Source organism: Sarcophilus harrisii, chromosome X (assembly GCF_902635505.1).
Source record: "Sarcophilus harrisii chromosome X, mSarHar1.11, whole genome shotgun sequence".
Taxonomy (NCBI): domain Eukaryota; kingdom Metazoa; phylum Chordata; class Mammalia; order Dasyuromorphia; family Dasyuridae; genus Sarcophilus; species Sarcophilus harrisii.
The window spans coordinates 61,271,563-61,284,847 of NC_045432.1; the positions used below are offsets into that span (position 1 = coordinate 61,271,563).

General features: G+C 39.2%; 1 protein-coding gene across 2 annotated transcripts in view; it reads right to left on the bottom strand.

Moving 5' to 3' along the window:
- Window positions 1–13,285, bottom strand: part of CHM (CHM Rab escort protein) — a 184,566-nt gene that overhangs the window by 126,256 nt on the left and 45,025 nt on the right. For both annotated transcript variants that reach the window (XM_023507023.2, XM_031944598.1), the window contains exons 3-4: window positions 11,391–11,463; window positions 9,494–9,615 (exon numbers count right to left, since the gene is read on the bottom strand). In XM_023507023.2, the coding sequence (XP_023362791.1) occupies window positions 9,494–9,615; window positions 11,391–11,463 (195 nt within the window). The remainder of the gene's footprint in view (window positions 1–9,493; window positions 9,616–11,390; window positions 11,464–13,285) is intronic.

Below are 13,285 nucleotides of genomic sequence, written 5' to 3' on the forward strand. Positions count from 1 at the left end.
ATAGTTTTAAAAGAGGCTATGCTATTGTTATATTCACTTTTATTTAAAAAGTACCTTTTAAAATAAGATGAAGAGTTCTAATTTATTTGAATCAGAGAAATATACACTATTTCCATGAAATTTCTCTTCAGTAAAATGAGAATGCGGTTAGAATAAGTGACTTTTAAAGGCCCTCTTACTGCTCTAAAGAAGTCTATAAACTACTCTACATAGTAATTGAGAAAAGTCAATATGTGTATTATTTTCATGCAAATCTTCACTGTCAAAATACATTTATTTCAAAGTTGGAAGCTAATAATGAGGTTTATCTGGGTAGACAATTTGAATTCCAAGGGTCATAACTTTAAAATATGGCGTAAAAGTATCTCTGACATTCTTTTACATAAGCACTGGTCCTGAATAATGCAATAATGCTGCCTAAAGAAAAATTTCCAAATAAACCTTCGTGCAAATGAGTTTTTCCACTAATTCACAAAAAGTATACATCTGTGAGTAAATTTTTATATAAATTCTGAATATTGTCTAGCACTATTCATCAATTAATGGCAGTAACAAAGGAATATCTCAAAGTGAATGTGTCTTACTGATGCCTTGTAACAGTCACCTCTTTAGATAGGTCAAATGAAAAACTGCCAACCAGCTGGTTAATTTATTCAGCACAGGTGTTCACTATTTATTTTTCAGCCATTTGCCTTTTCCCCCAATACAGCTTGTTGCAGAAATTGTATTCTTGTCCTTTGATGGATGCACTTTGTTCTAAGGCCATTCATTTCAGATTTGCACAGTATATGTTATGCTGCTTCCCAGCTGTTTATCCTTGCAAATAAATGTAGAAGGGTTATTTTCAAAGACTTCCCAAACTTGGCCGGTCCAGAAAATATCAATATGAATAATACTGTCATCAATTTTGTATCACTGAAATGTTTATTCTTTGCGATAAGGTTTCCCCTCCACCACTTGGTACTAAGCAATAACAGGAAAGTTTAGCTGGGAAATGCAGCTCTAATACCAACCATCACTACATTCCTCCAAAATTACAAAAACATTTCCGATTCCTGAGAGAATAGTTGCCACTTTGGTTTCTACACTCCAGAAAGCAAATTCATTTATAAATAGAAGAGCCACTTTTCCATCATATAGACACAGTGTGATAGAGGAGGAATTGTGATAAACTTGGGAGTCCTGAGACCTGCTGGATTGCTCTCTGTGTGCCACAGGGCAGATTACTTGTAAAATGAAGGAGTTGGACTCCGTGACCTCTTAAAGGCCTTTTGATTCTCAACCTAAGATCCTAGAATCTTATGAGAAAGAAACTGTATCTACTGCCTATACAAGAAATAAGACAAATAGAGGCAGATGTTACCATCTTAGATTTGAAAAATAAAAGGACACTAGCAGAGTGGAAAACACACTCCCTAGCTCTGGGCTCCAAGAGGCTGGATTCTAATATCACCTCAGATGCCGCCTGTGACCCTGTTAGTGACTCTGAACAAGTGACAGCCTCCCTGGGTCTCTATTTCCTCATCTATAAAATTAGAGAAGAGACTAGACAGTCTCTGGATTTCCTTCTCACTTGTGATTTATGATATAACCATAATAATTATAATAATAGCAGCACTGATATAATACTATATACCAGGTACTATGCCAAGTACTTTACAAATTTTCATCTCATTTGATATTCACAACCATGGAAGGTGGATGATATTATGATCCTCATTTTACAAAGGAGGTAACCAAAGCAGAGGTGAAGTGGTTTACCCAGGGTTACATTAGGTAGCCAATATCAGAGGCTGCATTTCAACTCAGATCCTCTGGACTTCAGGCCTAGCACTCTTATCCTCTGCACCAACTAACTGCCTCTAATTGATGTGATGTCATTAACAGGTCAAATAACAGACATTTCTTGAGCACCAACTATATGACAAGCACTGGGCAAACAAAACATATTTCATTTGATCCTCACAACAAGCCCGCAAGAGAGATGCTATTACTATTCCCTTTTTAGATGAGAAAACTGAAGCAAAGGTGTTAAGTGTGGCCTCTGATGTCATGGCATTAACAAGGCAACAAGAATTTCTTAAGGGCCTACAGCATGGCAGCCACTAAGTAGGCTAAGCCTTGGGATTAGAAAGTAAGGCAAACAACACAGTCCCCGTCCTCAAGAAGCTCACAGTCTAATAGTAGAGACAAGCCACCAACTGTGTACAAATGAGACACATCCAGGATAAATGGGACATAAACTTAGTTGAGAGAAGGCACTAAGACTGGGAAGGTCAGGGAAAAGCTTCTTGCAAGAAGTGTGATTTTAGCTAAGGCTTGAAGGAAGTCAGGGAAGTCAGAAGGCAGAGATGAGGAGACAGGATATAATCCTTTTGCTGTGAATCCTGTGGTTACATGGGGATTTTATACATAAATGGGAAGGTAGAGGTTTTTTATGCATTTTGGTGCAGCTTGTAAACGGGAGTGCCTGCTCAGTTCTCTCCCCACACACATACAAAGGGGCATAGGGCTTACAATCAATGGCAGTAAAAACAAAGACCAGTGGACTGACTTGTAGGAAATGGAGAACTGACCACATGCACTCCATGTGGCACTCTGCTCTCCCCTTCAAAATCAAATTCTACTCGCCTGAAGGACCCAAAATATTTCTTTAAACCCTCACCTTCATCCAGATAACCTTTTAGTCACTACATACGATCGCTCCTATGACACTGATAATTCTTCAAGTGTGAGAAGTCAAGATGAATTTCAATTGATATTAATTCAAAGAACATCTTCCTAGAGCAAGATTTCAAAGCCTCAATCAGTCAATAAGCACTTATTAAGCACTTACTATGTTCTAGGTCATGGGCCAAGTACTCAGGGATACAAAAAGTTTCATTCTAATGGGGGAAGAAAACAAGTAAAAAAACTAGGTACACACAAGACATATATAGACTATATGAAAGGCAGACAAGAAGACAGAATCTGAGTTGAGTCCTGAAGGAAATCAAGGGATCTAAGAGGCGTAGGTAAGAAGAGAGAGCTGTCCAAGTGTGGGAAGCAGCCAGTGCAATAGCACAGAGACTGTAAATGGGCTGGGATGTGTAAAGAATAGGGAGTACGCCATTATAGCCAGTGGAGCAGAGGAGGAGGAGGAGGCTGGAAAGGTAGGAAGGGGTCAGGTTGGGAAGAGCTTAAAAAACCAAACATTGGAGATTAGATTTGCCCCTGAAGGTAAACACTGAGAAGCCTGCTGATTTAATGAGTGGAATGACAAAATTCCACTACAAAGGCATGGAAAAAGCCTGTAGAGTTTGCCATAACAGACTTAACAAAATATCAGATTACTCCTCAGGACTTGAGTCTTGCTTATTTTGAAAGAACAAAATACGTGTTAACATTATGATTCAAAAGGACAGACCCTTCACTGATAACAGTACGTTACAACATTTTGCAAGGGGATGGAGTATTAATCCAAGAAGGCTTTATATTCATATAAGAAAAGGCCATTATTTCTTCACCATATGTTGTAGTTCTGTTGCCAGTAGTGGTGATGAATAGCCATTTATCAACACCTTTGCCCAGTTCCCCCAAAAATCAGTGGCAAACACTTGGCTGCTGTCTAGGGACGGTACGCATACTTTAGGGAATGGAGTTTGGATGTTGCTAATAGGCACGTGTTCCGAGTAAGCCCTAGATTCTGGCCTTGTGAATTAACAGGCACTTTCAAATAAGTGAACCCGTTCTGATTAAGACAATGAAACAAGTCACAGAACAGGAATCTGAACGTGACTTTAGAGTTAATTTTACATAATCATTTCGGAAAACGTTTTAAAAGGTCAGAAGCACTCACACAGCAAGTATTTTAACTGTATTTCTACCAATGCCATTAAGAAGGAAGGTAAGGGAAAGACAGTAAGCATTTATTAAGCTCCTACTATTTGCCAGGCATTGTGCTAAGGGATTTACCAACATTATCTCATTTGATTTCTCACAAGAATCCAATGAGGGAAGTGCTATTATTATACCTATTTTACAGCTAAAGAAACTGAGGCAGAGGTTAATTGATTTGCCCAGAGTCAGACAGCCAATTTTAATGCAATCAAATGTAAACTTGTATTTAGCCTTTCATTTATCATTTGCAAGCTGACAGTCAACCTCACCACCTCACCTGCAACTAATCTCTCCAAAGTTACTAGTGATCCTTTAATCACCCAATAGGATGGTCTTTTATTAAATATCGAGCTCTCTACATTTTCAACAGTTAACCACCCTCTTCTTCCTAACTCCTCTCTCCTGTCTAGGCTTATCTAATATTGTTCTCACTCAACCTACCTATCTGAGTGCTCATCCTCAGTCTCTTTTGTCAGATCATTATCCACACTGTACCCTCTAAGTTGTCCCCCAGGACTCTGGCCTGAGTCCTTATCTCTTTTCCTCAGTGGCCTCACTAGCTGAAGAGGGTTCAACTCCATCTCTTTGTAGATGGTTCTTTTATGTATCTATCCAGCCCCAGTCTCTCTCCTGAGCTCCAGTTCTGCATTACCAAATATCCACTATGCATTCTGAAGTAGATGTCCTACAGGCATCTCAAATTCAACAAGTCCAAAACTGAATCTGATATATTTTCCCTAAAAAACCCAACGCTTCTTCCCAACTTCCCTGCTTCTGTCAACAGCATCATCAACCTTTCAGTCAAGTTCAAAATCTCTATGATTCCTTGATTCCTCACTTTCATTTGACTTCCATATTCAATCAATGATCTTGTCAATTCTACCTCCCCAACATCTCTCGCATCCATTCTCTTCTCTCTACAAAACAGGTACTACCTGAATTCAGAACCTCTTGCCTACACTGCCTATATTCTATATTCCTCCATTCCCCCCACCAATCTATCTTCCATATAGCCATATTTTCCTAAAGCACAAGACTGACCATTTCATTTCCTTATTCAAACTGCAGGAGCTCCCCACTACCTTTAGCCATTCTTCCATTGGGTATTTCTTTTTCTCAAAAAATATTTTACCCTAAGTATACACACACACACACACAAAACATTCAAGGATTTTTCTGAGTTTTAAATTCTATCCTTCCCAGAGATAATAAGCAATCTGATATAGCTTATATATATGAATATCACATAAACCATATTTCCATTATGTTTAAAAGAATTACACATATTTAACTTACATAAAATTGCTTGCTGCCTTGGGGAAGGGGAAGTTAAGGGTGGGGTGAAGAAAAATTTGGAACACAAAGTCTTACAAAAATCAATGTTGAGATTATACAATGATCAATTCTGATGGACGTGACTCTCTTCAACAGTGAGATGATTCAAACTAGTTCCAACTGTTCAGTGATGAAGAGAAACATCTACACCCAGAGAGAAGACCGTGGGAACCAACTAAGGTTCACAAAAGCATTTTCATTCTTTTTGTTGTCAGGCTGCATTTTATTTTGCTTCTCTCTTTTCTGTTTTTAAACTGGTTTGATTTGATTTTTCTTGTGCAGCACGATAATTGTGTAAATATGTACACATATATTGGATTTAACATATATTTCTACCATGCTTAACATATATTGGACTACTTGCCATCTAGGGGAGGGCGTGGGATAAGGGGGGAAACTGGAACACAAGGTTTTGCAAGAGCTAATGTTGAAAAATTGTCCATGCATATGTTTTGAAAAATAAAAAGCTTTAATCAAAAAAAGAAAAAGAAAAGAAAAGCACTTCAAAGTCCATTTAAATGAATATTCAACTCTATGCAATGGAAACAACACTGACTGACCTTAAAGATGGAAAGAACTTGTTCCAAATGTTTATTACCTGTAGCGTTGACTATGAGAGGACAACTGTTATTATTATTATTATTACTACTACTACTTTCAGTTTTGTCATCTATAAAGTGGGAATAATATCAGTGTCAATTGCCCCATAAGCATTTACAAACAAATCTGTCTTTAAAACAATAATAAAAATGATAAACGTTGAAAAAAAATGAATGTTGAAAATTATCTTTACATGTATTTGGAAAAATCAAATACTACTGAGAAAAAAAAAACATATTTTCACGTTAGTCATTTTGTAGAAGAAAACTTGAACCCCACAGCCCCCCCAAAAAAAGAAAGAAAAAAGGAAAGAATGTGAAAAATAATATGATTCAGCCTGTATTCAGATGGATCTGTTCTTTCTCTGGAGGCAGATAGCATTTTTCATTATGAGTCCTTTGGAATTATCTTGCTGGGTCATTCACAGTTGTTCATCCTTCTCTGTATCATGTTCTCCCAGTTCTGATGAGTTCACATAAGTCTTTCCATGTTTTTTGGAAATCTGGCTTATCATTTTTTAAATAGTACCTCTATTGAATATATTGAACCCCCTACCACCTGGCTCCATTCTAACTTTCCAACCCTGTTAGACACCCCTCCCTTTCTCATAAACTTTTGTCTCCCTAGACTTCTTGCTATTCCTCACCCACAAAATTCCACATCATTGTACTGGTTGTGCCCCATGCACAGAATGTATTTGCTCCTCACCTTCTATTTTTAGAATCCTTATTTCCTTCAAAACTCAGCTCCAGCAGCATCTTCCACACACATGAAGCCTTTCCTTTCCTGATTCTCCCTCATACCAATCAGCCTTCCCCCCACCCCTCTCCATCCATCATTTATCTTGCATTTTGTATATGCGTGTCTCTCCACATAGAATATCTCCTCAAGGATAGTAACTGTTTGTGGTTTCTCTATCTCTAGAGCCTAGGATATAGCATGCATTCACTAATTGACGGATTAGTTCTGGAGGAACTGAAAGTATTGCTCCACATGAATGAGACTTCCAAATAACTGAGGTTTAGAGAATACCTTTACTGTCTTTGTTGTCTATCTTGTTAAAATGGAAGCAACGCAAGTAGGTACTGTTTCATTTCTTTTCTTTTCATCTAGAATGTCCGGCACATAGTAGCACTTAATAAATGCTTACTGGTTAATAGCTTCAGTTAATTTCAAAAGGCTAAAAATGACTTTCTTCATTTTTTATAAATACTTTTCTCAAAATACTACACCCTCACCTTCCTTGCCTGACCAGACGGAATATCATGAAAATGACTTAACCCTGATTTTATGCTTCAGAAGTTCATTAAGATCCTCAGTTGCTGTGCTGAGCCTCACACGGCTGTGCTTCTGTAAAACTTGTATCACCTTCATATAGTTTTTTTTTTAATCTGGGGACTTCAATTACAAGCCTACTTTAGGAAGTTCCAAAAGGTATATCAAGAAGCCAGGGGTTTTAAATGAGATCCTTTTCTAGGCTTTATGCTATTTTGTTATATCATAGTCTAGATGGGTTGGTTCAGCCGTAGTGCAGCACAACTGTGGCATGTAACTCCAAAGCCATTTATAATCACTATATTTCAGAGATGGATGAAAAATCAACAAGAATACTGCCTATAACCTACCCAACAAAGGGTAGCCTGTCCTAAGCTTAAAGAGCTCTGATGAGAAAGAACTTGCTAACTCCTGAGGCTGCCCAGGCCACTTGGGAACAGCTCTCTCCAAATGAGATCAAGTTTGCCCTTTCTAAAAACCTAAATTTGGACAGAAAGCATCAAATAGCTGCAAAAAAGGTAAAAAGACAATAAATGGTGGACTTTAAAAAAATTACATTTTTTCTGCCTTTGTGGAAATTCTACCCATTGCTTCTAGATGTACCACTAGGTGCTGAGCAGAATAAGGCTAATTGTTTTTCCATGTGCCAGCCAAAAAGCCCCTTGGTGTCCACTAGGCTAAAATCATCACATAGCAACGACTGACACTTAAAAACATTCATTTTTTTCTCTCTCCTTCCTTCCTTCTCTCTCTTTCTCCCTGCCACTCTCTCTGTCTCCCCCAACACACACTTACAGCGTTGTTGGATATTACTTCTGAGTTATTAAAGCATAATGTTTCAAAGGCAAAATCACTGGCCTTGAAGGCTCTTAGGCTGTTTGTACCTTCTCTTGCTCACTATAAATTCAAACCTATATGAGACACTTAGAAGGATATGCTTTTGGAAAAAATACCTGAGAAATTAGCTGCGTCCTTTAGCCAAAAAAAAAAAAAAAAAAATACTGAAAATAAGTTTTCAGTTATACAACAATAACAGGATCTCACAAATTAATGAAGGAATTCCTGGCCCCCACAGCTTTTTTACAGGTACACAAAATTTTAAGCAGTCATCCTCAGAATTACCACTATTAATAGCCTACCATATCCCTAAGCGCAAGGAGCTCCTTTTTAAAGTCCCCACAAAAATACTTTGGCAGTCCGATGACTTGGACACTGGAAGACTTTCATAATACACATATATACAATGCATACTTACTTTCTTAAACCATCAGCTACATGTCATCTAATAAACTCAGTTACTCATTCAAATAGGTGTTTCTGAGCAATCAAATGTTAAAGTAGTTTGTATCAGTAGCTCAAAAATCTGTAGTTATCCACAGCCTGGATGTGTATCTTAAAATGGAGGAGGGAGGGAGGGAGGAAGGGAGGAAGGAAGGAAGGAAAGAAGGAAGGAAGGAAGGAAGGAAAGGAGGGAGGGAGGAAGGAAGGAGAAGAAAGAGCAGGAGGAGGAAAAAGAGGACTCAGAACATTGAGAGCAGCTTGGATTTATCTAGCACTTCAAATGCTCTAAAAGCACTTTGCAAAGGGCCTTGCCTTACATTATTCACTCTGTGGGAGAGCTGCCTTCATTGGCTCCATTGTACAGTTGAGGAACTTAAGGCTTGGAGAGGCCATGCAATTTGTCCAGGGTCACACAACTGCCAAGTCACTGAGGAAAGATCTGAAGCCAAAGCTTCCTGACTCTGAGTGCCACCCACCCTCTCCCACACTACCACGCTGCTTCTCTCCAAGGTCTCTCTAATTGCTATGGCCAAAAATCAGTCACCTCACATGAAAACTGACTGGTCTTCACAGAGTTGACATTGAATCCATTGCTGGCCCTGTACCCAAAGTCCTCTGAAGCTGCTTGGTGGGGGCAAGGGAAAGAGGAGGGATAATAACTCTCTAAATGAGAACAGGAGCAGATTTTTGCTGCTTGAGCTTTGAAGACAGCAATGAGCGATGATGGCCAAGAAAGTGATTTTGGTCAAGTACAAGGAAAATCTTGAATGAGTGAGCACTCTCCAAAAGTGGAAGAGGCCACCTTGGGAAGTACTGACATGTGGATGACTGGAGGTCGTCAGGGTACAATCGATTGAACATTTTCCAGGGATGTTGTGAAAGGGCATTCAGGCTTGGGTCAGAGGTAGGTGAAGAATATGACCCCTGAGGTCCTTTCCAACTTGGAGATTCCATTATTCTATGAGGTTAACCATACACCTTTGAGAAAAAAAACAACATAATTCTTGATTCTTTTGTATAATAGAAGGAAGAGGGAAAATGATTATAGCTCAAATAATAACAATTCCAGCCTTGCTTTTGTAAGAAAAGATTAAAGCATGCTCGTCTTTCTTACTGCTCTTACCTGGCATAACAAATAACTTCTACATGTTGGATGGTCTGGTCTTTCTTACGAAGAGCAACTCCTTCTTCTGTTTCCAGTATCAGCTCTTGCCATGCTGTCCACTCTTCCCCATTATTCTCTTCCTACACAACACAAAGATGAAGAAATCAGATTCATTTTCATTCAAATGAAACAAATAAAATCTGTACACAAATACCTTTTAATTTCAAGTTTCTCAAATTTTGGAAATAAGTATCCAGTCCCACCATTTCTCAGAAGTATATCAGAACACGAACACACACACACACACACACACACACACACACACACACACTTTGCTAAAGTTGAATACAGAAAGAATTTAGTTATGACAGTCAAAGCAAAGAAATTATTAAAGTTATAATGTGATCATAGAAGCAATCCAACTTATTTGGATTAATTTATGTCCATCATTGACAACTATCCGTATCCATCTGTTCTTAATTATAGTGAATAGGTAAGCAAATAAGACATTCAAATTCAACAAACATTGGCTTGGAAATGTTTATACATGACAGGTGTAGCCAATTTAATTGGGGGAGATATATACAGTATGCATATGTTTGTATATACACACACATATATAAACATATACTCTGTGTGCATAAAAAATAGTCTAGGATCAAAACAAAAGAAAACAAACAGAACAGTACTAAATTTTAATACAGTTTGAAAAACTAGAAGTCACCTCGATAGTTGGACTTCTGAACACTGGAAATGTGACAGACTGACCCACCAAGAGAAATTATTTTGAAAAGCACAAATACAAGATGGCGTATCTGAGTATATCAAGTATAATACCTCATTTCAGATGATTTTATAATCTAACGGTTAAACAATACAGAAATAAGTAATATACCTGATTTATATGAATTATCCCAGCAAAAGTTCAAAAAACATCATATATTTTTAAGGATTTAATGTTTGGTTTGGTTTTTTTTTTTTTTTAACTTTATTTTTCTTGATGAGTTAGTGTTTAAATATAATACTTCCTAAGCAATTCAGACATGAGAAAGCTGACTGAACGATTCAACACAGATCAATCTGTGAGAGTTAGCATTCTGGAATACTACAAAAATTGAAATTTGTAAATCAATAGATTCTGGTGCAAACAAACTTGTTTTGCAGAATGCTAAATGACAGAACCGATAAAGCAGGTAACTAATTTATACTGTAGAATCTGAAGCCTTGAACTTCAGAAATGTCTGGACTGGAGTCATTTCTAGGTTGGATGGCAGCCACTCCTAGTGAAGTATATACCATTTCCAACCTATTTTGACACTGTGAACTGTTATACAAAAGGTCAGAGGCTATATAAGAAGAACTCCCAAGGTGGAATCATGGGATTCCTCAAACACCAGGAAAATGCCGATGGTTTGGGAATTCAAGGTAAATATATAACAAGCCCAAATTCCAGATTCAAACTAGAACTTTCAAGTTCTAAAAACTGCTACAAAAGCCTTCTTACAATCAAACACTTAACGTGTCCTGAATCTGCTTATCACATTCTCTTTCTTCCTCAGCAAAATTTCAATACAAACTACTGAGGGATTCTTTTCCTCAAGTCATTTCAACTTGACATTGGAAGCAAGTGGGAAGATGGGCCTTATTTTTAGAGGAATTCCTTTCGGGACCAGTACATCTCTTCTATAAAGGGATGATGGCTGGAAACTCAAAACGACTATAGTGTCTTTGGAACAGAAGTAAACCATATACACATAGCTGCTGGGAACAGAAGTAAACCATATACACATAGCTGCTGGTACACTACAAAACAACAAGATGAAGCCCGACGCCCAGTAACAGGAACATTCACGAGCTGGCATACACACGATGGCAATTGAGCCAAAACAAAACAACAATCACGGTAGAATTTTACCTGATACTCCTTTATCCAGGACAACAATCCTGAAAAGCTGAAACTGGCCCAGTTTCCTCCATAATAGCTTCTTCTGCAGCAGCAATGAGACCGACAAGAATGAAAAGGAAGAAAACATCAGGAAATGTTCAACACAATTTACTCATCTCAATAAATAAAACAGCTGTGAGTACAGCAGGCGCCACCGAGTCCACTAGGCTTTGGAAACTCCTTTTGAAGCCCTTTACTTCCTGAGAGCCCCATTTAATGACTTGTTAAAGCAACTAGCAAACTTGGGAAACTCAGGGTTACCTGGGTTGTGCAGTACAGACCCAAAATATAAATGGGGTTAGGGGCTTAGATAATCTGCACATAATGAAAGATAGGATTAGGGCTGGAGGAGATGTAAAGAAGTATCTAATCCTGCCCCTTCTTTTTTATAGATGAGGAAACTGAAGACCAGAAAGGCCAAGGGGCTTGCTTAATGTCACACAGTCATTACGCATCAGAGGGAAAACAGTCAAACCTATGTCTTTTTCTAACTCAAAATGCTCTTCCTCTGAGTTGGAGGCCATGGCCCCGGTACCATCCATGGCATAAAGTGAACAGCCACAAGGCCAAAGAAATCATTTTTCAGCTCTTACTCACCTCCCCTTCCCCACCCCCACCCCTCCCCCATCTTTCGTCAGGCTTATCTCTACATGACTCCCTCTTCCAGTTCCCTGGATTCTATAGAGGCAAGCTGACACTATGATTGTGCTAGAAGATGGGGTCAGGACAAAGTGGACGGAAAAGACCTGGGCTGCCCTGACCCCCAGCAGGGCTTGACTTCATTGATTGTATTTTCCCACTCTCCCAAAGCATCCTTCTGTGGGCTTGAGGACAATTCATTAAAATCTCTCAGTTCTTTGAATTTTGCCCTAAGGTTCCTTGTGCTTAATGTACAACACGTTGCCCAGAACCCACCAGAGAGCTTCCTGGCATTTTCCTTGAGAATCCCAACTATCACAGCAATTGCACACATCCACGGCCTCAGTTCAAAGGCTGGAATTTGAGGAACTTGGAATCTTTGATCCCTTAGGTTAGAGATCAGCTGGGGGGAGAGAACAGGGATGCTGGGGCTCCCTTCCTCCCCCTAAGGAACACAGACCACCAAGCTGTGTATTATACTGATGAGGTCCCGAATGATGTTTTGTACATAGAGAAAAACTAAAGAATTGATCCCTGAGGCAGGCAGGCAGGGAGAAGGCACTGACAGAGATCAGTTTAGCTGGGGAGGTTGACCAGTCTGAAATCCAAGTCATGTCAAACCCCTGAGACCCACCTTCCGTGGTGGTCTCGAGCGGCCTCACCTTGCCAGGCCCTGTCAGAAATCCCCTTCATGTTCCCGAGGCTAAATTTTCTCTATAAAATCTACTTATCGGTACCATGGGATGCCATGGCCGCTGCCTTCCTTTGGGTCAGTTCATCACGGCAAGCACTCTGCCTCATGGTGTCTTTTCACTTCCTCCATGCCATGTGGTATCTCCCCTAACTCCACTATACTCCTCAATCTCACTATTCCTCCTTCCAGCTTACTAACTTGTTTAGAGTGCTAAGTCTCTTCCAAGATTTAGCCTGCCAGCTAAGGGCACACCCCAACCTCCTGGGGTGCTCCCTTTCTACTGGATAATCGTGAGTTCCACTGAGGAACTGGTCTTTCATGTGCTCTCCCACTCTCATATTCACCATTCCCGTTATCTTTCGTACCCCTTCACTTTGTCTATATCCTCTCCCTAAATAAATCTACCTTTTGCCAAAGAGAAAGGCCATTGTGGATTCTTCACATGCCAAACTCCAAGTTTTGGTGCCAAACCCCACATCATAGATCATATCAATACCAGGCCAATCTGGGAAATAGGCCACTGGTTTCAATT